Below are 27,504 nucleotides of genomic sequence, written 5' to 3'. Positions count from 1 at the left end.
TGAATATCAGCTTTCAGTTTGGCCAAATTTCTGATCATAAGTTACTAAATCCTTTCAAATATCTTGTCAGGTTTTAGCCAGGACAAACAGTAAATATTTCTATCAGTATTAACTCCATTAATTTTTAATTTTAGTTTCCGCTTGACTGTTTAAGGGAATAATGTAGCAGTTTCCCAGAAAATCTCTGAGTCTTATTAACTTTGGGAGGGGCTCATAGGAGGCCCTCCTTCAAAGGTAGATATGGTGTGTCTGTGAAGCCATTAACGTAACAGACTTTTGTTTGTCTTTCTTTTACGTACCTCTTATATCTTAATTTTTCATTAGCTTTTTGCAATGAAACTTTCTTTTTTTTTTTTTTTTAAGATTTTTTTTTTTTTTAATTTTTCCCCCCAAAGCCCCAGTGGATAGTTGTGTGTCGTAGCTGCACATCCTTCTAGTTGCTGTATGTGGGACTCGGCCTCAGGATGAACGGAGAAGTGGTGCCTCGATGCGCACCCGGGATCCGAACCCGGGCCACCAGCATCGCAGCGCGTGCACTTAACCACCAAGCCACAGGGCCGGCCCTGGCCCCTGCAATGAAACTTTCAATAAGGCTATTTGGGAATTTTGAAGACTGTGCTTTTAAGTGCACTTCTTAAATGATTTTATCTAATTGGAACATTCCTGCTAATGGCCAATGTAATTCCTGTGAGGTCTGGCAGCAGTCTGGCAGGACCTTAGCTGCAAATGGAGTTTTAACCCCAATTTCTGCCTAGCCATATCTGGCTACAAATGCGGTGCTACCCACATTTCTGCTCAACCATATTTTGGCCCCCAACCTCACTGTTACCAAGCCAAGCTCTCACAATACAAAACAAGCTTAGTAAGGTCTTGCTGGGGTTTTTTGGGTAAATATTTATGGCTTCTGGACCATAGTTTTTAAGCAGTATGCCAAAAGGTGGCACACTTGACTCTTTAGAAATTAAAGATTGCATTTAATTTGTATGGTCCATGGTTCTCAAATCTAGTGTGTGGAAAGACAAGTTTTGGAAGCTGAAAGGAGCCCCAAAGTGGCCACTGTAATTTTACATCATCTTTAGTATTATCTGTCCACTGGGACACAAATTTACAAGAGGAAGGACCATAGTTCTTAAATATAAAATGAGCTGGAGTTCTCAAGGGAGGTTGATCATTTATGGTTGTTCTAGATCAATTGTTCCCCATAATTTAGAGAGGGCTGTTCTTGGATGACCAAGGCAGGAGGCTATGTGTTTTGGGTCAGGTATGCGCTGCTTATGAGGACCACCTCCCAAAGTGTCACCAATGGGCTGTTGGTCTCTCTCTTATGTGTCTCAGAAAATCTTGGACACTAAGCCATGTCAGGTTGCTCAAGGTACTAGGATGACCAGTCCTTTATGTGTACCTCCTGGACAAGCTTACGGAGGTACTTCTGACCGAGGAACAGGGGATGTCCTTCTGTTGGGAGGCCCTGTGAGACTGCTGCATGTCACGGACAGAGTCCTCACACTTCTGCTAGGTTTCTAGTCACCTGGAAACACCCCGAAAGGGGTTGGAAGGAGCAATGTCTCTTACCTTCGGAGTCAGAGGACCCTCATTTAGATGACAGGAGAAGCTAAGGGGTCTGCGTTTGTTATCAAGAACAGCTGAATTTCAAATTGTAAGAGAATGTGGCCACTTTAATAAAATGGAAAACTACTAGAGCCACAATAACATTCACCGAAGGAAGTCCTTAAACTCAAATCCTCTGCCTAGTTAAGGCGAGGATGGAATCCTTTCCTCCAAAGGAGTGAGGACAGAACTGTTTAGTCCACCCAAATAAAATCTGGTCTTAACCTCAACTAACGAAATAGGAGGTTCAGATCCAGAAGAACTTACTGTGGGAACTCTGAGGCTCACCGGTGGAAACACTAGAGAACAAGGGTCCCGTGGAGGTATGGTGCTGGGGGTCCGGGGTCAGCTGCTCTGGATTCTGCTGACTATGCCAAGAAATGTTGGCTGAGGAAAAATCACTACAATTGAAACAGCAGATATTTATTTGGGCAATTAGAATTGCAATTTGGGAAACAGATTCGGGTAGAAACCCGAAATATGTTCCAATTACAGGAGAGGGGCTTAGAGTTTTTATGGGAAAAAAAGAGGATGAGGTGAGTTGCATTAAAGAGTTCACTGGTGTTAGAAAGGTCAGATTGTTTGTACTTCATCAACTGGCTTGAGATTCGGTCATCAGGCAAAAGATTAGACTTGTACTTCATTGATTGGTTAGTGATTCGGTCATCAACAAAGTCCAGTTTTTACTTGACACTGAGTTCTCTTCAGATGGTTCTCAACTTTGGTTACATATTGGAATCACCCAGGAGCTTTAAGAAATATTGTTGCCTAGGTCCCATCCCAGAGATACTGGTTTAATGGGCCTCGGGGTGTGGATTGGGCATCAGAATTTTTTTAAACCTCTCCCAAGTGGTTCTACTGTGAATCCAAATTGAGACCATCAGCTTTGCAGCAAGGTTCTTTCTTACATTGTCTTGATAATTTGCATTATTATTGATTCTCAATTTGTTAATCAAATAAAGAAAAGAGAACCTGTTAATGCTTGTCAAAGTCTGCTGAAGCTTCAAGTCCAAAGCCCACAGATACTAATGTCTTTGATTTGTAGGGTTTTTTAGATTCTTGCTTCTCGAAGTGTGAGCCATGGACCAGTAGAACATCAAGATCACCAGGCACTGGTTAGAAACGCAGAAACTCCAGCCCCCCCCAGTCTTGAGAACTGTAACACTTTTCAGCACAAACAATTTTGTCCACCGGCCACGCTAGGAGACCTGAATAAACACTAGCAGTTTCTAGCAGCTCAAGGCTGTTTCCCCGGGACAACCCAACCCCCCTTGAGACCCTGCCTGGGAAACCTCCAGGCTGCCAAAAGAACTTACCGTTTGTTCCAGCCAAACACCTGACCATAGGCCTCTGACCTCCCTTTTCTTAGAGTATTTACTTAAAAAAACTTGTGATTGTAAATCCTTTTTCTGTCCTTTTGAGATGTATATGTATCTCTGAAACCCAGGAGTATCTTTCTCAAGGACCTGGGGGCCATCCCTTTGAAATGTAACCATCAGGACAAACAGGGCTCTATCTTCCAGTTTCTGTGAGAGGGTAGAAGCCTAACCTGACAAGTTAGCCAGTTAGCAGACACAGAGAACCTAATTACATCCACCAATGCCCTCAACCCGCTCTTTGTCATTTTCCACTTCTCTGACTGCTCAAGCCCCCACTTGTCCCCCCTCCCTACTCCTTCATCTCCCTTTAAAGTTCCAGTCACCTCTGCACAGAGCCCAGTTGAGCTCAGTTCCATACTGAGGCCTCGCCCATACTGCTGTAGTTACTGAATAAAATCTGTCTTTACTGCCTTTAACTAGTGTCTGGCTTGTCTTTAACCACCTCCATTTTAACAAGATCCTTAGGTGATGAGCGTGTAGACTAAAGTTTGAGAAGTGTCATTTTATAATGTTTATCATTCCCTCAACGACTTCTAATGAACAGCCCTGAACGGTAGACAGGAATTATTATGCCCATTTCACCAGAGAGAGCTGAGGGTCAGAGCTTTGCTCCAAGTCACACTGTTAAACTAGAACTTGAACCCCCCTCATGACTCAATCTGGTGCTCTTCCCATAATGCCATGCTAATGACAGAGAGAAGACCACTCTGCACATGAGGACCAGGAACAAGACAGTTGGTGAAGGAGATCACAATAACACATCCATTGCTGCAATGTCCTCGCAGGCTCTGCTCTTCTTTAATTGCAAGAAAATCATTTCAGAATAAGTGTCTTCTAGGCACCAAAGAATGTTCATCTGAGTTATGCTGAGTAGCCGAGTGCCTGAGATCACAGCTACTGAGGGATGAGTCACTACACTGACCCTGTCCAAGTACTGAAGAGCGTTACCTCCAAGTCTGCAGAAGCCCAGCCCTTCTCGGGCCTTGCACACACCATGCAGCTGCCATCACGTGAAGTCAGACCCAGTCCCATCCTAGTCCTGGACCAGCCACGCCTACTCACTCCGCACGCTCAGTGCTGACACTCCTACTTTCCCAGCTTTACCTCCAACCTGTCTCCATTCTTGCTTTCCTGGATAAACGCTGACATCCCTCCTGCTGGCTGGTCTGCTCCCCTGTCCCCTCTTTGGGCTCCCATCCCCGCCTGCCTACTCCTGGGCAAGTCCTGGGCTGACTTGCTGCCTTGAGCACACTCCCTAGGGCAGGGCTCCCTGTGAGTTCTTGCTCACCTCATACTTATTCACATGACAAAATTTCAAACATAATAATTAATGAATTAAATTATATTACATCCTCTCTGTCCCTTTTCCTGCTTCCCAAATTAGGCTAAAAGACCATCAGTAGGAAAGCAGCTACCAATTTTAAATACCAAAGTCATTCCTTTAGGAAAGACAGCAAAATCACTAACATGAAATGACAGGATGCATTTCTCTGGTCATTTGCAAACCTCTTAGATCATTAGAACTAGAGGAACTCCCCCACCTCTCACCCCTTACACATGGAAAATACTGATTTTTCAGGTTCAGTGTCTTTGGCACTACTGATTTAAATTCAGCCATCATTATGGTAAATATTTTTATTGTTAGTTTTATCAGAAAAAAATTGTATTACAGAAAAATTCTGATGCATCATTTTATCAGATCCAGAGATGATCATTTCTTCTAAAAAAACAATGAGGTTTATGAGGTTAGAATGGAAGACAATCAAAAAATAGATTTCAGTTTATATTTCACCTTTATCAAGCCCTCCGGAGCACATCAATTCTTTTATGAGTATTACTTTAACATTATATAACAAGCCATTAATAGAAAACACAAACCAGAAACCTTATATCCTTAATCTTCAAGTCAATCACCAACTTTTCTTAGATTTCTGAAGACATGAAAATAAAAATCATTTCAAATAACAGCACTCAAATACGATGTTTGCAATAAGGTGCAGCAGTTAACTTTAAGCCTCATAGTTTCCAAATTTTAGCTGAAATAACTCTCATTAGTTTCTTAGATTTTATCAGTCTTGTTTGGGGGCTACTGTGCCTTATTGGGCCTAAATAGAGTACGATATTAAAATACGTTAATGATCTATACTGGGAATATGGCGTAAGTGGGTTTCTAACTCTTTAGGGACATGAGTAGAGAGAGAACACATCCCAGGAACACACGTGAGTGCCCCTGGTTATTCCTGAGCTGGAAAGTTTCACACAATCATATTTTCTCTGAGGCCGAAGTCTGTGGCTTGATCTTTCCAGCAGCTTCCAGAACAGAAACTGGGTTTACTTTGTCTCCAAATTCTTTTTCTCGGTGCTCAAGAAGAATGCCCTGAAAGGAAACAAGAGAGAACATCAGTCCTCAGCCTGAGGCACTCATTGGTGAGACAGGCCCTGAGCGGCAGCTGTCCATCAAGCCGTGCACTTGGGCAGCAGGGAACAGAGATCTGAATCGGTCCTGGCTCTGCCCTTGTGGAGCCAGTCTTCTGGGGAAGGTCGGTCCTGTGCAACATCACAGAATCTGGACTGCACAAGCAGCACTCTGGGAGCAAGAAGTCAGGATGATTAGACAGGTAGGGGTTAGGAAAGCCTTCACAGGTGATGAAGCAGGAAGGGAAACAGGCTCTCTACAGGTAAAGGGAGGCAAAGAACATTCTGGGTGAGGAGAAGAGAATGAGCTCACACAGAAAAGCCTGCAGGTGTGGAGTGGAGCCCAGAGGTCAGACTTGGGCAGGCGTTGAATGACCACCTGACAAAGGGGGCCCTCTCTTTACTTTAGTTTTCCTAAGAAACTGGAGGCCACCCACTTCTGATACGGTGAAGCAAAACGCACCAAGACACAGCACACCCCAAAGCTCCCTAACAGGGCAAGAAAGATACAATAATGTGTTTGAGATCAGCATCAACACATCCTTGTTAAAGAGTTCTTTGACCCATAGCATTTGGGAACTCATCTTAAATTAAAAAAATAAACATCTGTAAACATGTTCATTGTACTATTATTTATAAAGACTTTAAAAAAACAAGAAGTCCCACCACACTGTGGTAACCACAGGGAAGTAGATCAGGAAACTAGATTCACTTGCTCAATAAAGCAGTATGCAGACATCAAAAATACTAAGGAGGATGGGCCGGCCCCGTGGCTTAGCGGTTAAGTGCGCGCGCTCCGCTGCTGGCGGCCCGGGTTCAGATCCCGGGCGTGCACCGACGCACCGCTTCTCCGGCCATGCTGAGGCCGCGTCCCACATACAGCAACTAGAAGGATGTGCAGCTACGACATACAACTATCTACTGGGGCTTTGGGGGAAAATAAATAAATAAATAAAATCTTTAAAAAAAAAATACTAAGGAGAAATATATAATAACATGGGGAAATATTCATGATATACTGTTAAATGAAAAAAGAACATCTAGTTTAATAAGATATCCTTTTCTAAAAACAACACCAAAGGCCTCTCAGCTCGGCTCTGTTCTAATAGGTTGTCCGTGGTGGTTCAGATGACAGGATGGCTCTCTCCACCTTCTACTGTTTCATTTTCAAATTTTCCATGTTGAAAACATGCTTCTTCCTTAAAGTAAGTATGCTTTAAAGATTATTATTACAAAGGAAACCCCCACCGAGTGGCACCTGGCACAGAGGAACTGCAAAACCTCTGCTCTCAAGAAGCACGGAGCTTTCTGTGTTCCCTGAAGTGGAAGGTCCTGAAGCTCACCAGCTGGGTCAACCTTCCACCAGGAAGGGAGAAGGAAGGAGCTCCAGGGAGCACCAACAAAGTCAAACAACACACCTAGCAACAGCAGGAGCATGCCAGCCAGGCTTGGGAGCCCGTGAGCACCAGATGAGTCACTGCCAGGCAAGAGAAGGCTGGCCGCTGGGCCAGGCCCTGCCCTGGAGGCTGAGGGGAGGCCGAGGTAGGAAGGGGATGGAGTCCCAGAGTGCCGGGGTGGGAAGAGGCTGAGGGACCCTCTGAGGAGTGGCCTGCCCAAGGGCAGGGGCATCTGGAAGGGCTCTTTGGGAACCACCTCCGAAGAGAGGCTCTGGGCTGGGGAAGGGCAGAGACTCTGGGATAGGACAGATCTGAGTTCCTGAGTCTCATTTCCATTGTCTCATTCCATACACTTACTAGCAGTGTATCTTTGGCTGAGTTATTTCATAACTCGAGGCCCACTTCCTTATGTGTAGATGGGAATAGAAAGACCTAACATCCCAGACTGGTTATGAGGAAGACAAGAGATCATGTATACGAGCACCTGGAACAAGGCAGGTACTTGCTGGCAGCCATTATCACTAAGACATTTTGATATATTTACCAGCAAGTTACCACAGAGGTTTATGTTCAATCACACACCAATTCATGCTAGATTCAAATACAGACAAGCAACAGCAGATACCAAGGTTTAAAAGGAAGAGGTTAGAAATAAAGCTGAAGATTGAAGGATTTCTATTCCCACTAGCTTTTATTCCTCCCAAATTGGGAAAAGTATGCAACGATCGATGTTAGTAGTGAGATCCATCAGTGCAGGCAACCCCGTCCTTTTACAGATGATGCCAGGCATTAATGTCATGCCCAAGGTTGGTAGAGATAGGCCTAGAAGTCAGGCCACCAGTCTCCAGGTCCTGCTGCCCTCCCCTCGAGCCTGCATCCACTTGACCCCATCCCTGCTCTGCGTCCACCCGGCACTGCCCTCCCGTGGGGGGTGTCGCCACGGCTCCAGGCCGCCCAGAGTCTGACATGGAGCATCCACCCACTTGCCTCCTGGGCCCACAGAGCCCTCACTTTTCCATGCCTTCCCCAAGAGCCCCCGTGCTGAGTCTGGATCCTCATAACCAGGGCCCAAATGGCCCGTCCACTGAGAGGGCTGCTACTTCTCCAGGGGTGGCCCTGACACCAGGGAAAAGGGAAACGCACCACCTCCCCAACTTGCCACTTCCCCTAACTGGGCCTGTTTGTATTGCTTCTTTCCTCTTCAAGTTTCTCTATTGTTCATCCTTGATGACCTGGGAACACTGTGAGGGAGTAAATTCTTGACACAACAAAAACTATGCTTTCGTTTGAGCACAGAAAAGTTTTTTTTGTTTTTTTTTTTTTGTGAGGAAGATCAGCCCTGAGCTAACATCTGTCAGCAATCCTCCTCCTTTTGCTGAGGAAGACTGGCCCTGGGCTAACATCCAGAGCACAGAAAACTTGAAATTAGAAAACCTGGGTTTGGGCCCCGCGGCGCCACTGATGAGCTGTGCTCCCTGGTGTCGTCACTCACCTCCTCCGTCCCAAGTTACTCACCTGTAAAACTCTCAGGCTGTCTCATGACATTACGGTGATGAGTACGGAGACTCACGTGTGAGGTGCCAAGAGAGCACATCATGATAAATGAGAGCAGATATGATAAACGATAATTCCCCTTCCTCATATTCCCTGGCTTTCTGGAAGGAAGACTGGGAGACTCCAAGTAGGGAAAGTCACCTCCCCATTGGGGTCTCGCACTCACAGATACAGACAGCCACAGACCCACAAGCGAACACTAGGGATTCACCTGCTTTCCTGACCCCACCACAAAAACTCCCCCAAGGATGAAGCCTTCGCCTTCCAGGTTTCCAGAGAAGCCTCCGTTCCAGGCCCGGAAGAAGTTGTACCAGACACCCAGGCGGACAAATCCCATAAACATCATCTTCCGCCTCTGGGGACCGTAGAATTTTTTCTGTAGGATTAAGAAAGACAGATCCCATATGAGTAGCCTGTATGCCTGCCTTCCCCAAGGAGGAAAGGTTCCCAATAGGGCATTCGTTCTTCAAGACCCAGAGCCTGCTGGCTCGTGTCCTTCCCCCGACCCAACACACACACAGCTCCACCCAAGAGCACTCCGCCAGCTTTCCAAACTCAAGGCAGGCCCAGTCTAGGGAGACAGATTTCCACCCTGACTCCAGCCTCTTGCTACGGATACACAGGGTTCTTGTGCTTGAGAGGGCAATAACAGTCCTACATTCCGCAGAGATAAGAGTAGAGGGGAAAGAAATATGGCTGCAACGAATTAAGGGACAGGGGCTGAGAGGGGAACCCAGTGGGGTTTCAGGTACAGTCATCCCTCAATATCTGTGGGGGACTGAACTGGTTCCAGGACCCCAGAGGACACCAAAATCTGTGGATGCTCAAGTCCCTTATATAAAATGGCAGAGTATTTGCATGTAACCTACACACACCTCCCGTATACTTTAAATCATCTCTAGATTACTTACAATACCTAATACAATGTAAATGCTATGTAAATAGTTGTTATACTGTATCGTTTAGGGAATAATGACAAGAAAAAAGTTGTATGTTTTCAGTACAGATGCAACCATCACAGCCTTTCCATGCTCAGTTGGCTGAATCTGTGGATTGGAACCCGTGGATGCGGAGGGCTGACTGCATTTCCTAGGCTCCTGTTCCCAGGTCACAAATCAGGAAAGGCTCAAGCGATCACTGAGAAAAGAGCTCGTAAGTGTTCAATCATGCTCTGCTCAGAGGGCTGGGAAAACTCCTGCAAGTTCGGGCAGCTGAAAGGGAGGCCAGCCTCCAGCTCCAGGCAAGACACACCCTGGGCCACCGAACCCTCCACACCTGCAAGCAGTCCCCACCAGTCTGGCCCACAGGCTCACAGCACATGCACCTTCTCATCCAGGAAGATTTCTCCTTTGAAATAAGGCTGGAAGTCCTTCACTTCAGTCCCGATCTGCTCCTTCACTACTGCATAGAGGGGGACACCCAACTCGTCCAGCTTGGGCTTCAGGGAGGACAGGCCCGCAGCCTCCTGCAGAAGACAGGAAAGTTCAGGAGCATGAACTCTTATGGCTCTGCAGCCAACAACACCCTCTTTCCTACAGGCCCACAGCGTGGCTGGCACTGTTTGCAGAAGAACAAAGGCAACAAAATACCAGAAACAGCTACAGCCTGTGTATCCCAGCACAAGACTGTCTTAGCTGGGTACTAGGTCTCAGGGTAGGATGTTAGCCCAGGTTCTTGTCTTCTCCACAGTGGGAAGGAGAGGCTAGACTCCTCTTATGGGTGTCCTACCCATGGCCTGGGGAGCACCCAATAACTATGAGATTGCACCCAAGCATGGTCTCCACTCCTAGCCACGACGCTTCTCTCTCAGTTCATCTCCCAGCCCCTCCCCTGCACTAGACCAAACCTGCACGGGGCCTCTCAGACAAGCTCCACCCAGGGCACGTGAACAGCGACTTCCACACCTTTGCTCGATTGGCTCCCCTGACTGCAGTTACCCTTTCTTCTTTCTCTAGCTCAAATCCTACCCTCTAGAAAGGGATCCCTGATCTAAAAAGTTCTCCCTGGCTAGTCCAGCCTGGAGTAAAGCCCTGATTCTCTGGCACATCCAATCCTTCCTGCTTGGGGACTTTTCCGATACTGACTGTGTGTTACCACTAAGTTGAGCATTGTCACTTAAGTTCCCAAATGTGTCTCAAAGTTAGAAACCATGTCTTCCATTTCTGGTATCCCTCAGTGCCCAGCACACAGCTGGACATAGAGAAGGCACTAGACACTAGGTGGAAGGATCTGAAGGAGAAGGTGGACAATGGGGAGAATGCAGCTGAGCTGACATGTACAGACACCCTTGACTCTCATGAACTGTGTGCTGGATGCATAAATAAAACCTCAGGTGTCATGGTAAAGCTTTGATGTTAAGAACAAATTCCTTTTTCACATTTGGTGTCAGAATTAAAGAAATAGCAAGAAATCCTTTCAAATGCAGCCCATTCATGTCCAACACAAATACGTTGCTTTATGATGGCAACTACATTTAATTTTCCATTTATTTTCCAGAATAACAACAACAACAACAAAAAGCAGAATTCATGACAACGCATTTATGAGGTGCTTCAGTGAGGGCAAACTTTGCTGTAGAGCAGAGAGGACTACAGGCCTGATGTGGTCAAACACGACCCGTGTGAGACGAAAGGCCCCACTTGCTCCTCCTGCACTCTGTACTCTGGGCGTGTCGCTGTACAGAGCCGTGAAGCGGAAACTTGAGTCACACATCTCCCCCATGGTGACTCGAAGTAACTCTGATTGCCGTCCAATCATCCTTCTAGAAACATAAGTTTCCACAAAACGCTCTGCCAGGACAGAGACCAGAGCACAGGAAAACAGGCTGTAATCACCGCAGTCGCTCTTGGAGACTTTTGGGTTTAACTGGACTTGAGAAATCAAGTCACAACAGGCTTCCACATTGGCATTTGGAGGCGTCACAGATTTGGAATCAAAATCCCTGAGTTTAAATTTCATCTCTGGCAGTAGGCAGAATAATACCCTCTAAGGACACCCACCTCCTAATCCCAGAAACCCACAGATATGTTTTGTTAGATGGCAAGGGGGAGTTAAGGCAGCAGATGAAATCTAGGCTGCTAATCAGCTGATCCTAAAGAAGATTACCCTGTATCATCTGGGTGGTCCCAATGTACAATCACAAGGGTCCTTAAGTGTGGAAGAGAAAAGCAGAAGAGTCAACGTCAGGGTGATGAGATGTGAGCAAGACTTGATTGGCCATTGCTGGCTTTAAAAATGGAGGACGGGGCCACGAGCCAAGGAATGCAGATGGCCTTTAGACGCTGGAAAAGACATGGAAATTATCTATCCCTACAGACTGCAGAAGGACTGCAGCCCTGCTAACACCTTGATATTAGCCCAGTGAGACCCATTTCAGAATTTTGACCTCCAGAACTGTAAGATAATAAATTTGTGTTGTTTAAAACTACTGTGTGATAATTTGTTAAGCAACATTAGGAAATTCATGTCCTTCCCCACAGCAGCGTGACTTTGTCACAACTTCCGTACTTCGGTTTCCTCCTCTGTCAAACAAGAACAACAACAAGATGTATTTTCCAGGGATGTGGTGGGGAACCAACGGGATACCAGGCATGAGCACGCCCTGAATGTGAAGGACAGCAGGGCATCACATAATGTAAGTGGACTCTTGTCCAGCCCAACCACACGAGCAGGTGAGGGACCTGCACGGCTGAAAGGAACTGCCTCAGGGTGACGGAGGACGACAACAACTTGGACAGGGCCAAGACCACCAGTTGAGAAGAAAGTTGTCTCACGAGCAGGAACATGATCATCCCCAGTTCTCCCCCAGGCAAGGCAGTGCTCTCAGAGTCTGGGTCTTCTGCCACCGACCAACTGTATGACCACAGATAGGTCACCAAACCGCTCTTGTCCTCGGTTTACCTATCAGTAAGGTGACAAGGCTGGACCCTGCCTTCCCTTGACAAGCTTCCTCACCTTCTGAACAGATGACGATGGCCTCCCTTTGAGGAGCCAACCTGGAGACTGCCCGGTGAGTGAGCCCCAAGGTGCACCAAACTCTCACGCCAACTGCACCCAAACCATCGGCATGACTAGAGTCCCACCGGGCTCCAGATCCAGTGCCGAGAGCACACAGTGGGCCACAGAGTGACCACACATAGACGTGCCGCTGTCAGCCACCCAGCAGGGACTCCAGGCAGGTTCCCCAAGAAGAGGCAGACAGGCAGGCCCATCCTAAAAGTGCGGCCCTTTGCCTCCTCATGTGCTGCGGCTGCACCATCGGCGAGGGCTGACCCCGCCTTCCAGTAACGAACCAGATGCCTCGCCTCAATGCACAAATCCCAGTGTTGAGCATCAGGACAGGAATTGGACCTGGTCCCCAACCTTGATTAAGGAAGGAAGACGGTCCAGGACACAGATAGTACCACAAGGGTGAGAGGCCTTGGGAGTACCAAAGGAAAGTCAAGTATGTTGCTAACCCCAGGATGTGGTGAATTGTTAAATGAACAGAAACAGAGAAGAAGTCAAAAGAAATACCTAAAGCAAATAAAAGAGGATGGGCTGTGTGGATCAATGGTTGCAGTGGGCCTCCCGGTCCTTGGTCCTGGCTGGAAATGCACTGGTCCCCATTTGCTAGGACCCTTCTCTCTGAACAGAGCTTCAAATGCACTCACCTCTCGACAGAGGAAACAGCCTGGCCTCCGCACAGCCATAATCACAGCTCCATTTTTTTCCCAGAGCTCCTTTGCTTTGAAAGTCCTTGGTTCTGTGGGGAAGAAAAGCAAATTCAGTATCGTTTCCTCCCAGGCCAGCCCAGCCCAGCCCAGCCCAACCGCTAAGCAGCTCAGAAATGGCACCAGGCCTAGCCGAGGTCCTGGACAGGCATTTCACACGTGGGAAAAGCAAACAGGAAACCCAGACAGGGGATATCCGTCCTGCAGAGGGAAATTAACAGCGTAAGGGTCCTGCTGTCTCCCTAAAGGCCTCACCCCCATCAAATCGATTTGCAAACTTGGAAAATCCCAAACTGGAACATTTCTGGAAAAATGGCAAATTCCTTTGCTGGTATTGATGGGCCTTGTAACAATCCTGTAGGGCAGATACATGGCCAAAACCTGAAAGAGATCTTGCACTTTGGCCAGGAAAACGCCAACTCTTTAAAAAGTATTCAAAGGACTTAAGTCAACAGAAATTGAAAAAAAAAATTTTTTAACCGAAATATGTTAACTGCAATATTATCTATAGGGGACGGTAGAAGATGCCCAACAAGGAAATGCTCTGGGGTAGTCCAGTACTGTAGTTCAAGCCAGCTCCATGGTCAGACTGAGTCTGCGTCAAGCTGTGTGACCTGGGCATGCCAGGTCTCCTTTTGGAACCTGAGTTTCCTCGTTTGTAAAGGCCGATGTCTGGCAGCTCCACTCTGGGCTGCAGGGAGTATGAAACGATGGATATGAAGTGCTCCCCACAGCGTTTGGTAACATAGAGTCAGGGATGGCTCAGTCAGTATGAACCCTGATTACGTTAGCATTCCTCAGAGGAATCCACGTCCCTGTGGGATGTTATGTGATGAAAAGAGGGGAGGTCTGTAAACAAATGAGGTTGGGAAACCTTGGGTTGAATGCAGCTAAACAGGTCCCTCTGTCTGCAGGGCTTCTGAGTCCCTCACTGGGGTGACTGACGTCCTAAATCTGCAGTCACAGTCCCTGCCTTCCCTTGACAAGCTTCCTCACCTTCTGAACAGATGACGATGGCCTCCCTTTGAGGAGCCAACCTGGAGACCGCCCAGTGAGCCCCAAGGTGCACCAAACTCTCACGCCAACTGCACCCAAACCATCAGCATGACTGGAGTCCCACTGGGCTCCAGATCCAGTGCCGAGAGCACGCAGTGGGCCACAGAGCGACCACACACAGATGTGCTGCTGTCAGCCACCCAGCAGGGACTCCAGGCGGGCTCCCCAAGAAGAGGCAGACAGGCAGGCCCATCCTAAAAGTGCAGCCCTGTGCCTCCTCATGTGCTGTGGCTGCACCATGGGCGAGGGCTGACCCCGCCTTCCAGTAATGAACCAGACGCCTCATCTCAATGTGCAAATCCCGGTGCTGAGCGTCAGGACAGGAATTGGAGACACAGTGTTTCCAAAACTTATTTGACTTGGGAGCTCCTTTTTTTGAAGATCCAGGGTGCTCAGAATTCCTCAGAACACACTCTGGAAGGTTTAGTTTAGTAAATGGTGGTATAACATTACTAAATATTATGGAGCAATTATCGTTATAGTCAGAGAGACAACAACAGAAAGTGAAAAATGCTTTCGATAAGAAAAAGCTAAAATGTAAAATATCATTTATACCAAGATCACAGCTACATATTACTATGTGTACACAAGGAAAGGAATGTGCAAAAATAAAAATGATTAAAGGGCAATGGAATTATAGTAATTTAAGAAGTGTTATTACATTTTTCTTAACATTGTTATATTGTCTTTTCAATTAAAAAAAGAGATGGGCCGGCCCGGTGGCGTAAGCGGTTAAGTGCGCACGCTCCGCTGTGGCGGCCCAGGGTTCGCCGGTTCGGATCCGGGGCACCCACCGACGCACCGCTTGTCAGGCCATGTTGTGGCGGCGTCCCACATAAAGTAGAGGAAGATGGGCACTGATGTTAGCTCAGGGCCAGTCTTCCTCAGCAAAAAAGAAGAGGATTGGCATTGGATGTTAGCTCAGGGCTGGTCTTCCTCACAAAAAAAAAAAAAAAAAGAGAGAGCACCATTTTAAAAAGAAAAAAATAAGTAAGCCTGTGCCCTGGCGCCTTGGAAAAGCACTGGGACCAGTGGGGTCACTGCTCACCCTTCTCCAGTGTCTTCAGGTCTACATCCTCCAGATACTCCAGCGCTGCTTCCTGGGACTCAGGCAGGAACACGTCTGTGTTGGCCAGGAGCAGAGCCAAGGCAGCAGCCCCCAGAGCCCCCGCGCCAACGGACCACATCCCCACGGTGAAGAAACTTGGATCCTGCAGGAAAGACATTTCTGGAGACTAAGAGGAAAGAAGAAGACATTATTGCTTCCACGAGATAGCTGGAATCTGATCTCTGGGAAAGGCTCTGGCTGGGCAGCCAGGAGGCCAGAGGCAAGGGGAGGGGAGCGGTGTCGAAGACAGGACCGTGTTAAACACTTGCCCACTGCCACTATAAGAGGTCGGGGACACAACAGACACAGGGAGGCTTGGCCCCAGAGCTCAGCAGTGAGTTGGGTGTGCTCACAGGGAAATGACAGCCCCCCCCGGACGCTTCTCCTGCTGTTCCCTCTCCCACGCCCAAGGCTGCGGGCCCCCCAGCTCTGAGGCACTCTTCCATGCTGCATCCCCTGGTGGCAGGCTCAGTCCCCTCCCATGATGCCTGCTTCCCTTCACGGTCCAGGTGTCTCAGCTACCATCTCCCTGGGGAGGGGGCAGCTTTCTCTTCCGTGACCAGAGGATACTCAGAACACCAGTCCCATTGTTCTGTTACCCTATCCTTCCTCATTAGTCTGTGAATCCCTCAGGAACAGAGACTGCGTCCTGCTCATCCAGCCCCAGCTGGCGCCCAGCAGGGCCTCCTCACTCATGGTAGGCAGGCAATCTTGGTACACTGCTCCCCAGTGAGAATAGCTTTATTTTTCATTCATTACACAAGTAAACCAGGCTCATGGTGAAAACAAAACAAACAAAAAAACAAAAAAGAAGCAATACATAAAACTAGAGTCAACAAGAAAGCAAATCTCTCGTAAATATCTACCAGCTATTAAATCACAAAGTTTAACAGAGCTGGCCACTACTAAACACCAGGGTCTAACCTTACATCTGTTTCCTGTGAACAGAACTAGAAGAATGCCTGTCAAATGAGTGGGAGTAGAGACTGGGAGAGCAGGCAATACGGCAGAAAGAGCACGGTGCTGGGAGTCTGCTGCAGAGGGGCTGGGCAAGAGCCGTCTGTAACCGATAGGGGGCTCGGCAATCGAAACGGAGTTCCAGGCAGGTCCTACAGACCCAGCCTTGCTCCCAGCTGGTGCCCAGGGGCCTCACTAGCCTTCCTCTGGTTGAGAAGCCTTGTGCTCCTGGGTGCGAGCTCCTGGAAGCAGCCCACCCCGTAACAGCCGCAGGAACCCCGCGCAGCCTTCCTTCTCCTGATAACCACTTACAGCACCCGTCTTTCCACTTGGCCCTCACCATCCTACGATCTGACTTATATTGGGCCTTCTTCCCTAAGTAGCAGCCTGATTCCATGTGCTGAGTTCACTGGGTATAGACCTGGGGTGTGTGTGTGTGTGTGTGTGTGTGCGTGTGTGTGTGTGTGTGTCCCACCTACCCTCATCCCACCTCAGCACGACATACCTCCCCCTTGCAGGACTTGGCTGGGGAGAGGATTTCTCCAAGGGACTAAGCAGAGGCCTGGACATCTGCATGTCACTGCCAAGGGAGGGGCTGTGAGGGACCCACTGCCATAAGGTGGGGTTGGGAGGAACCTGGTGGTGATGACTTTGGGAAGAGAAGGGGAGGCCAGATTAGTGTTTCAGCCAGCCTGGGAAATTCAGATTTGAGTTAAGAAATAAAAGGGAACTTCCAGGCGCGGGTAGGGGGTAGGACGACCAAATGCAGACCGCATTTAAGAAAAAGGAATTTGGCATCTGTATACTAGGCAAGGAGAAAGAAGGGAGGTCACTGCGTGTGTTGGGGGAGGGGGTTACTATGGTATCTCTGACGTGCTGGGAGGGAAAAGCTTCTTATAAGCTCACTACTCACAAAGTGTCTCACGGATGGGCAGCACTGGTCTCATGCAGAAATGCAGAATCTCAAGCCTGACCTCAGAACTAAGCAATCATAAACTGCGTTTTAATCAGATCGGCAGGCAATGTAAACACACATTAAAGTTTGAGAAGCATTGTCTTAGAGGAAAGATCTCAGGATTTTGTGCTTGGTTGGTCATAAGCCACAGAAGCAGGCTGCCGTGGAGAGCTGGGCACGTCCCCTCCCTCACTGTGGGAGAGCAGCAATGGCGAGAGGCAGACCTGAACACCTGTCCACGCCTCTGCCTGGAATGTCCTACCTCGCTCATTCTACTCAAGACTCAGACACCTCTTCCAGAAGTCTTCCTGGACGCTCTGCCTTCCCCCACTCCCACCCCCAAGAGATGTTCATGCACCCTCACCTTGGTACTGTGCCTAGTGTGTACCCATTATCCTTCTGATGTGCTGGACACACTGACGTGGACCTATCTGCCAGTTCTCGCCCCTGACTCTGTTTGTCAGTTTATCTCTGAATCTCCCGTGCCCAGCACACTGGTTACACGGTGGGCTCTCCGTAATGTGAATGATGAAGGTGACGACTTCTGGAGGACCACAGTGCTTGGGCCAAGCAGGAAAGAACCTTCCACAGGCCAGCTTCCAACTCTTTTACGTGGCCAAGTGACACATTACTGGATTAAAGTTCACAGAACAATTAGGAGGAAAACCACAGCTCTCACCTACCTGCTGTAAACAGGAGACTCCCCAGAGCCTGGAAGTATTTCTGTACCTTTACACATTCCCAAAGCGTCCCTGGATTTCAGATGTGTGTATGATTCAGGAGCACATGGCGTGGCCTCTGATCACAGGTTTGATATCATTTCTGCGCCAGTACACAAAGGCCAGCTTATGTCCACCCTACAAATGGACCTGCTTCAGCTCCTGGGACACACGAGTGCACGTGTGTCCAGGGGGTCCCTGTGGAGTACAGTCAGCTCCACATCCTCTCAACACAGCACCGCTGTTCTTGGAGGCAAAGAGACTCCATCTCCCCACTGCCTGTCAACAGTCGTTCAGTGTGTTTGCTCGTGATATAAGGGAGCCAGACTCAACTAGACTCAACATTTATTTCCAAACATTTATTCAGCACTGACCTGTTCAATAAATGGGAACTTGGGAGGACATAAAACTAAATGATACATAATGCTCAAGGAGATACAGGCCTAGTACACAGACAACAGAAATTCAAGTGGAAAGGTGAGGCAGCTTGGCCAAGGTATGAACATGGGGCTATGGTGGTGCAGGGATGCGAGCCAGTTATATCTGGTCTAGGCAGCCATAGAAGTATCCAGAAGGAAGTGTCTTTGGAGCCGGCGTAGGACTTGGGGGCAGGATGGAGGAGCTAGGCCAGGCCTGGGCTGAATAGGCCAGCTGGGGGTGGAAGTCAGTGCTGAAGGCACTCCGAGAATGCAAACGTCCACATCCCAAACGCCCCCCACTCTCTACCTCAAGTTCAAGAGCTGGAGTACAAGACGTGGGCTTCAAACCCCCAGGTGCACCGTTTACCACCCCACCACACCTCTGGCTGTGACCCAGAAAGTGTGAGCAGAGTCATCCCCTTGGGGAGCCTGGACCTCGTCCTCACACCCTGCAGCACGAGGATGTGATACAATATTAGCACTGGAGGTGAGAGTCAGGCCTCTCCGTGAACACACGCTCCCCCTGGGCCTCTAGCATCTGGCTCTTCTGCTGCTGGGAAGGAGTGAAAACTGACTTCTGGAAACACCTACAGAGTGTGCAGGCCCAGCCCCTCAGCCAAGCTTTCCCGAGCTACAAAGCAATTCCCATCCTGGCCCTTCTTGGAGCATGTGCCACACTGCAACTTGCTGCGCAGTGAGAGCTGACTCTGAATCCTCAATCACAGCCATTCCCACCCACAAAACAGGGGAGGGGGAGAGGGAGCCTTCACAGCTGAGCGGAACGACGCATTTTCACATGGCCTCTAAGGCTACTAACTGGAGGGAGAGGGAAGCCAGTAAACCAGCATTTAGTTAGTGTCACGCCACACACTTGGCCTAATTTCTTTCACTCACCAGTCTCATTATGCAGATATTATCCTGTTTTATCGCTGACAACACTGGAATTCAGAGAAGTTCAGTACCTTCTCCAGGGTCACAGAGCCAGCATCAGTACTACAACCTGGACCCAAATTCCCTAGGACTCCGAGGCCTGTAGTCTTTCTACTGTCACACCTTGCCTCCCCAGGCATCCATTTGTGAGTTTCTGGAGGTCAAGTGGTATGATCCCTTTTGTCTTAAAGAGAATTAAAAAAGGCCAACTTATTTTTTCAGTCATCAAATATAGTCAAACCATGTTTATTCTAAAGGAAATTGACCATATGACAGTTGTCCCTTCTTTTTCTTCCCCTTTCTGTCTCCCTTCCATTCAGGAAAGGGTCAGTTTCTCTGAAAGACAATAGCAAGGCTGTTTACAGAACGGCCAGCCCCACCTGACATGGCTACAGCACTCAGTTCCCCACTGTGGGACGGATCTGACCCAGTCCTCTGCCTCAGAAGAGGGTGAAGCGTGATGAGACCACAAACACACGACAGCTGTGGCAGCTCAGAGTGGCAGCTCTGGTCCGGGAAGAGCATGGGGGTGGGGGGAGACCCAGCTGGGCTCCCTAGGCCATGCTCGGTGGATCCCTCCCCCAGCCTCGCTTCCCTCAACCTCAAAATGAGGCGCATGGACAAGGTGAATGCTAAGGCTCCTAAAGCACGCCAGCGACATCAGGTATCCGAACAGCTCACTTGGGAGTCTGCACACTCTCGCTTCCTCATCATTTCAATTTCCAGGGTTTCTTCCCTGGAAGAAACTGGAGCTCCACGAGACACCTCCCATCCCCCACACATGGCCCCTCATCCCCACCCTGCGGCAGCTCAAACCTGGGAAGAGGCACTCACCATCCAGAGCGTCCACACTCCTGCTCCTGCTGACAACGAGGCTGGCCCAGAGGGAGCGGAGGGAATCAGAAGGCAGGGGCGGGCTGGAGGTGGGGCTCTGGAGCCCCGCCCACGGCCCCACACTCTCACTCCATAGGCAGCACCAGGCCACCCAGAAACCCTGGGGCTCCTTCAGCTGCCAATAGTCAATCTCCAGAAGACATCAAAATGGAGAGCTGCCAAGGCCCCCTAGCCCTTCAAAGAGCTGAGCAAAGTTTGAGTCATCTGCAGTCATGCAGATTATAACATTTATCCAGTGCCAACAGACTCCCTCTTGCTATCCTGTGCAGACTAATGAAGCGAAGCCCTTAACACAGCTCACGTGTCACACTCAAATTAAAGGAAGATGGCCTTCTCTCTGCGGCTGCTTGTGCAGCCTGCTCCCTTGTCCCATTCTTCACCCCACACGCAGGAAGTCAGCTGCCATCACTGAGGCCCCCACCTGCTGTCTACCCTTTACCTCCCCATGCCTTCTCTCCTTTTCCTGCCACATCAGTGGCTCCTCTCAACCACACTCCCTTCCTGGGCAACCTCATCTACTTCCAGTGCTTCACTCACCAGCTTGGTGTTGACATCCAGGTTCCCATTGCTCTTCCTGACTCAGAGTTCCACTGGAGGGTTCTGTAGGTGATCTCTCTCGCACCTTGTCCAAAACTGACCTACACTCAAGTCAGTTTCTCTTTGGAGTTCCCAAGCTCAGTGAACAATACAGCACCCAGCCAACTGCTCGAGCCAGAAACTGTGTCACATTTTTCTTTACTTTACTATGTTCTCCCTGACTGCCCACATCCCATCAGTCAGGAAGTTCTGTCCATCCTATGAAATATGTTTGTTACCCATCCTCCTCTCAACCTCACTGCTGCTGTCCACACCCAGGCCCCTATTACTTTGCATCTGCCCTGTTTCAGCAACCCCAGGACTGAGCCTGGCTTGGCTCTAGTCGGGTCCTCCACGGCTTATTCCCCACGCTGTCGCCTGAACGACTGTAACACACCCCGACCCGATCACATCCTCCCTTTGCTTTCAGACTTTCACTAACAATGAACTCCTCAGCACGTCGACAGGGCCCTTCACAGCTTAGCTCCGTCCACCATTCTGGCCTCGTTCCCTGCTGCTTCACCACCCTCGCTGGACCCTCCACCTGCAAGGCCTGTGACATGTTTGGTTGGGCCTCCGCACTGTTGCTCGTGTTGTTTCCTCTACCCAGGATGCCCGCCCCACCCATGCCAACTAGGTCAAGTCCCAGCACAAATAACATTTTCTCTCCAAAGCTTTTTCTGAAGGCCCCGACAGTTGACTGCTCCCTCACCTCTAATTATATAGCATGCAAGCATGTGCAAACACACACATACCTTTGCACCCTGCACAAGCAAATGGACTTAGTGTATTTTAGTTATTTACATGTCTGTCTACACAATATGGTGGAGCAATCTGAGGGCAGAGGCTGTCGTCTCATTCATCCCTGCATTTCTAGCACTTAATGTAACTGTGGGCCCTCCAGGACCAGTTCAACTGATCTCATCGTATCAACAGAGTAATTAAGAATGGTTTTTCAGGAAGAGACCCCTTGTCCAGTTCAGCCAGTTGAGACCACCAACCCATCAACTGGGCCTGCACAAAGGCTTGACAAGTGACTTTTTGATGTCAAGGAGCTAAGAACTCTACCCTCAGATCATGGTAATGCCGCCATTTTGTGAATACGCTTCCTATGAAGAGGCATGAAGCTTGACTACGCTTGCGTAGATCATCAGTTACCTCTCTTCTCCTTATCTCCAATCATGTATTCCCACACTTCAGACCACCTTGCCTCCAACCCCATAAATATCCCTGAGTCCCCATTTTCGGGGAGGCGGCCCTGAAATTCATTTCCCACCTCCTCGCTTGGCCACCTTGTGATTAAGTCCTTTCTCTTTGCAAACTCGTCGTCTTGGTGACTGGCACGACGGTGCGGCAGGCAAAACGAACCTGGTTCAGTAACATTAACACAAATCTTGGTAATCAGTAGGCTAATGTCTAATGTTTAATGAAAGGATCTGAATTCTACTCTGTAAACTCCACAGTGAGGCAGAGTTGGAACTAATTTGTAGCCACTCAATTTCAGCTCAGTGCAGAAAGTAACTGTGGACTGGTCTGGCTGGCCTGACCTTAAAGAAAACACTCACACCTGGGGCTCAGGTGGCCTCAGGTTGGGTCCTAGCTCCACTGCTCCCTGGCAGGGCAATCTGACATAAGCTATGAAGATACTCTGGGCCTGGGTCTCCTCATCTGTACAGAAAGAGGAAGGAACTAGAAAATCTATGAGGTTGTCTCAGTTCTGACATCGAAAGACACTGAAGTACCACGTGATTGCAACTCTGGGGTTCTGAGCTCCAGAAAGCCATGGGGGCATCTGCCACCACTGCTCTCCTGCTGGGTGTGCACATCTCACTCCCTGCTTCCCTAGCCCAAATTCCTGCCTGTTCAAGAAGCTGCCTCTGGTAGGAACTGATAAAGTCTTAATAAAACAAAATATCAGCACTAGGTGGGTTAATTCATGCCTGAAACAAGTAGAGACAGCATCATATTCTAAACAGTGAGGGTACACCTGCCCAGCCCAGCCCCACCCAGGGAATCCTCCCTCCTCAAAATGAGCTGGCTGGAGGCAGAGACAGGGAGGAAGGAAGAAATGGGTGCTGAGGGAGACAAAGGAAACTAAGAGTGCACATGGGCTTCCTTGCCTCTGACCCTCAGTGAACCCAGCTGGAAAGGATGCTTCATCTCCCTTCTCTGCTCTCTGTTCCCTCTCCCTCCCTCAGAGCTCTAGTTTAGTCCATCCTTCACTGAGTAAACGAGGAAACTAAGGCCCAGAGAAGGGGCCAGCTAGTCCAAGGTCACATGGGGGGGCTGGTCAGTGCCTGGCTGTGACTCAGGTCTGAGTGTCCCAACTCCCAGTCCATGGCTATTTATTCTGCATTGAACACTTCTGCAGAGGCTGGAACAGTGTGGGGGTCAGGGCTCAGGAAGGGGGCCCACAGGTGCCGAAGTCTGCTCCCTGGCCTGAAGAAGGCTGAGAGCAAAACTGTCCCTGGGCCGGCCCCGTGGCTTAGCAGTTAAGTGTGTGCGCTCCGCTACTGGTGGCCTGGGTTCGGATCCCAGGTGCGCACCGACGCACCGCTTCTCCAGCCATGCTGAGGCCACGTCCCACATACAGCAACTAGAAGGATGTGCAACTATGACATACAACTATCTACTCGGGCTTTGGGGAAAAAAAAAAGGAGGAGGATTGGCAATAGATGTTAGCTTAGAGCCGGTCTTCCTCAGCAAAAAGAGGAGGATTAGCATGGATGTTAGCTCAGGGCTGATCTTCCTCACAAAAAAAAAAAAAAAAAAAAAACCGCTCCTGAACAGGGCCTTGGAACTCCAGTGGCTGGAGAGCACCAGCCTTTCCCAGCCCAGAGCTTTGCAAGCAGTTTATAATCCAAAGCCAAACGTTTTCTTAAGGTCACATTGCCCATCCTCAGCTGAGAAGCCACTCTGTACCTCTCCTCCCCACAGTAACAAGGTCTTGCCAATTCTGGGTGATAAAGAAACAGGCTTGAAAATGCCAGTTTAGCAGCCTGGTGACACAGACACCCAGGACCCCTCGAGCTCCCACCCACCCTCGTCCTCAAGGACCATGTAGCGGCCATCTGCAGTGAGCTCTCACCTCCCTGCCTCAGTCTCTGACTTCCTGCTCTGCTCCTCGGGGAGACTGTCCACCTGGCTCCGGTCCCGCCGTCCTCTTAGGTGCCAAACTCACAAAGTTCTGAACAGATGCTGAAAGCAGAACAACAGGACATAATCAGCTACAGGGAAACCTGGAGACACTGCCAAGGGTGAGGAATGTGGGGCTGGGAGAGGTCCTTTCCTCTGATCTGTTATCAAGAAGCTACACAGCACCCCCAAATATCTGGCCGTTCTGCCCCTCACCAGCACAGCCTCCTATCTGGGCTCAGAACACCTACCTTATCAAGTTACACAGGTGTGCATGGGAAGGCAAGGGCGATACCACAAAGGACACTGGGCTTCAGGACAAAAATCCTGTGTTCTCGTTCTTTGACTCCGAGAGGTCACCTCATCCCTCCGAACCTCAGTGTCTCCTTCTTAAAAACAAGGGCACTTTGAAGGGTTGTCAGGAAGAATATATGAGAAGAGCAATGCGAAATGCAGTAAAGCACTACAGAATTGTAAGGACGCATTATCTTTCTCTTCCCTGGGGGGCTCACTCATTCTCAATGAGGGCAGGACATCTGACGAACAGACACGAAACACTGAACTTCTCCAACTGTGTCACCGCAGGCCTGCCTCCTGGGTGGTTCTAGGTCTGCAGGGAACCCTGGCTTGTCTCAGGCCCCTCTGGCCTAACTGCCCACTCCACGATGCATAATCCATGCTGCCCCTTCTGCAGCCAGCCAACACTGCCTTCTGCACCAGCAGTACCAGAGAAGGCAAAAGGCACTGCCCAGCTGTAACCTTCCTGTGTCAGAGGCCACTGAGCCCAGAGGTGAGGCTGGTTCCTCAAAGTGCCTCCAGACAGTTCTTGCCACACAAGCCTCAGACTTGGCGTGTCTCTCTGCTCGACATTTCACAAAGAGGCAAGTACCCAGCTGGCAGGAGAGCTGCCTTATTTCTGGGATACTGACAGAGACTGGGGCTTCGAGCCCCAGAACTCCAGTCCTCACCGAACTTTCCGGGCACCATTTAAGTGACATAAGCAGATAAAACAATCATCATAAACATCTTCTGAACCCCTCAGGAACAATGCATCAGATCTCAACTCAGTAGCATGCCCTTATAAAGGCGGGTGATTGGGAGGGGCCACACCAAGAATAATTAAAATCGAATTCAAATTACTACAAGCTGTAAGAATCTGGACATGGCACTGTTTTTGTGTCAGTAAAACAAGAATGATTCCGGAATTACCTTATACGGAGCTGTAAGAATCAAAGGATTAAATGTACAGGTGGTGCTTTGTAAGCTACCTTACAAAGGGTGACATAGACGTGAAGTATAATTCTTATTCATTTCTGTATTAGTCAACGACCGCCCCTAAACTGTGTGTTTGTACACGAAATGGGGGTTCTGATGACAGGGTGTATTCCATGGGGTCAGGGTCTGCGGAGCAGGGGCATCCAAGACTATACAAGCTGGCTCCCAGACAAGCTTTTCAAATAAATCCTAAGCAATTATTTTCTTTTTTTAATCATCTGCCAAGCTCAAAGGAAAATATATTAAAATAAAAAAAGAAAAACTAAATTGAGGTCTAGGTAATTGAGCTGTGGAAACAGCGTGGTGTGGTAAGGAAGAGAGGCCTGCGTCAGTGGGATTCCCTGCCCGGCGTCTGGACTCCCCGTGAGTTGCTCCCCCAGCCCTCGTCTGGGGGGCCTTAGCCATCTTCCCACCTCCTTCACCTCCGGCCTCTGCAACGACCTCGAGCACAGACTGTCTGATCGCTGCCTTGTTGGTCTTTTCCTTCCCAGACTTCCGCTCAGTGTTTTACAATGTACAGCTGGGCTCTTGCCAATTTTGTCCCGAGCCTGTACCCTTCGTGGGAACAGAGGCGAACAGGTGCCTCTGAGATTCCGCGGCCCCATAAAACACACGACCCTCTGCCGGCACAGGGCCGAGAACGGGACCCTCCACCCGCTCCCCCGCACCCGTCCCCCCGGCGCCCCCCGGCCCCGCGCACGGACGCCAGGGCAGGGTCCTCGGTCCCGGTGGACGAGGCCACCGGCCTCCCCAGCGCCGGGGTGTTGGGGCGGGGAGGCCGTCAGACCAGCGCGAGCCCGCCCGGGCCTGCGACCCCACGCCGGGTTTTCCCGCGGACCGCGCCGGGCCGGGGGGCGGGGCGGCGTCCTGAGGGCGGGGCCGCCAGGGCCGCAGGTGCAGGTGCAGCCGGCTCCGGCCCCGCGCGAGGGCCGGACCCACGCGCAGGCCTCCGGGCCGCCCGCGGCTGCCCCGCCTCAGCGCCTCACCTGCCCAGGCGGCCGTCACGCGCCTCGCCCCGCCCGCCGCCTCCTCTCACGCCGACGCCCGGGGCTGCCGGGCCGGACCCTCCCGCCGCGCCTGCGCCGTGCCCGCTCCGCCCCGCGGGAGGAGGCCGGCCTGTGCGCCCGCGGCTCTCGGGCCGGCCGGGGGCCCGTCCTCGCCGCTCTGGCTGCGGTCGGCCTTCGCGAGTCGTGGCTCTAGACTGCTGACTCATTCAGGGGGCGCTCCCTGCAGCACAGGGAGGCTCTGGATGCCCTAAGTGGATCTGGAAGCACCTGTCCTGTGGCCGAAGGCGGTCACTTTTCAGCCCTCAGCGAGTTTTTGAGCAGTTTTCCTGATGGCTTTGTTTTATTTCGCGTAGAGAGGGGGAATCTTTAGGACCGACGCATTCCGATGAGTGTCTCTTCAAGCTTTAGGAACAAATTCAGAATTGCCAGTCTCTGACGCCATCCCCCATTCTCTTTCACCCCAAAATGCTGGCCACTGGACAAAGGGTGGTAAGTGGCGGCCGGAGCGCTGCTCCTGGAATGTTGCCTCACTTCACAGATTCAGAGTAAAGCTGGGTCTCGTTTGACCCACACTCATTCATCCATTCATTAGTCGTTCATTTACTCATATATTAAGTGTCCACACTTTTATAAAAATAGGCGATTGGGAGAACAGCTTTTCAGAGGTAGGAAGAACTGATTCACAATACAACACTTAAAATTATCACTGGGACACAGTCTGATCAGTCACAGGGCAGCGTGCAATGAAGCAGCAAAGCGGGGCAGACATGCCCAATGGTCAGTGGTGGCCTCTGCCTGTAGTGCCCTTCCCCCACCCCCCTGGGAATGGCCTAGTGGTGGAAGTCCAAAGGCTTCCCTGATTCACCTTCCTGACCTCCCGCTCAGACTCCAGTCTCCTTGTAAATTTATGGACCTGGACAGGAGGTCTCTGCGTCACCCGACTGTGAGTTCCTTTGCTTCCCCTCTGGGTCTACGGAGCCTGGCGCAGGGCCAGTGCAGAGATGTCCTTGGGAAGTGTTGTGAAAGAGAGCGTGGATCAAGATTGGGGGTGAGAGGATCAGTTTGGTGATCATGCAGGCTTCTTGCAGGAGTAGGTATTGATTCAAAGGCCCCAACATATTTGGTATAATTTGGTGCCATGTGGGTGTAGTCATAGGAAGGCAGTTTACTCCCAGAGGAGCTTTCTTACCCCAGCCTCATTGGTCGTTCCTCTGAGAAGGGGAGGGGGACAAGGTTCATTCTCTCCATCCTGAAATAGGATGTTTGGTCAACAGTGAGGAATGTTGCAGAGGAAAAAGGCCACTTAGAACAAAACAGGCAGCCATTTCCTTTGGGTATGTGTCCCCAGAGACTGACCGTTAATGACAGAACCATTCAGGGGTCAGGGGTAGCAGAATCCTCGGGTGGG

The 27,504-nt window shown here is 49.9% G+C and overlaps 1 protein-coding gene across 8 annotated transcripts; it reads right to left on the bottom strand.

The window, feature by feature from the left end:
* Positions 1-4,607: 4,607 nt before the first annotated feature.
* Positions 4,608-26,136, bottom strand: PRXL2A (peroxiredoxin like 2A). 8 transcript variants are annotated; one of them, XM_087431768.1, is made up of 7 exons: positions 26,076-26,136; positions 23,768-23,877; positions 15,170-15,356; positions 13,006-13,097; positions 9,678-9,818; positions 8,565-8,729; positions 4,608-5,364 (listed from the first exon to the last, which is right to left on the bottom strand). In XM_087431768.1, exons 3-7 carry the CDS (start codon positions 15,345-15,347, stop codon positions 5,251-5,253), a joined length of 690 nt encoding a protein of 229 aa, XP_087287894.1. In that variant the 5' UTR covers positions 15,348-15,356; positions 23,768-23,877; positions 26,076-26,136; the 3' UTR covers positions 4,608-5,250. The 8 variants fall into 8 exon arrangements, with proteins under 8 accessions (XP_087287894.1, XP_087287899.1, XP_087287896.1 ...); XM_087431773.1 differs by having other exon boundaries at positions 15,170-15,332; positions 26,076-26,134; XM_087431770.1 differs by lacking the exon at positions 26,076-26,136 and adding an exon at positions 25,512-25,665.
* Between the last annotated feature and the right edge of the window lie 1,368 nt (positions 26,137-27,504).

The sequence above is a fragment of the Ceratotherium simum genome, chromosome 6 (genome assembly GCF_057802395.1).
Source record: "Ceratotherium simum simum isolate JZ-2026a chromosome 6, ASM5780239v1, whole genome shotgun sequence".
Lineage (NCBI taxonomy): Eukaryota > Metazoa > Chordata > Mammalia > Perissodactyla > Rhinocerotidae > Ceratotherium > Ceratotherium simum.
Note: the sequence above shows the minus strand (reverse complement) of the source record. Positions and strands in the feature narration are given on the sequence as shown.

Coding starts and splice junctions, on each gene's coding strand:
- PRXL2A (XM_004432494.2), bottom strand. Junction 9,819..13,005: donor GCTGTTTCCTCTGTCGAGAG/GTGAGTGCATTT, acceptor TGTCTTCTGCAG/GAGGCTGCGGGCCTGTCCTC. Junction 5,365..8,564: donor TGGTGGGGTCAGGAAAGCAG/GTGAATCCCTAG, acceptor GTTTCCTTTCAG/GGCATTCTTCTTGAGCACCG.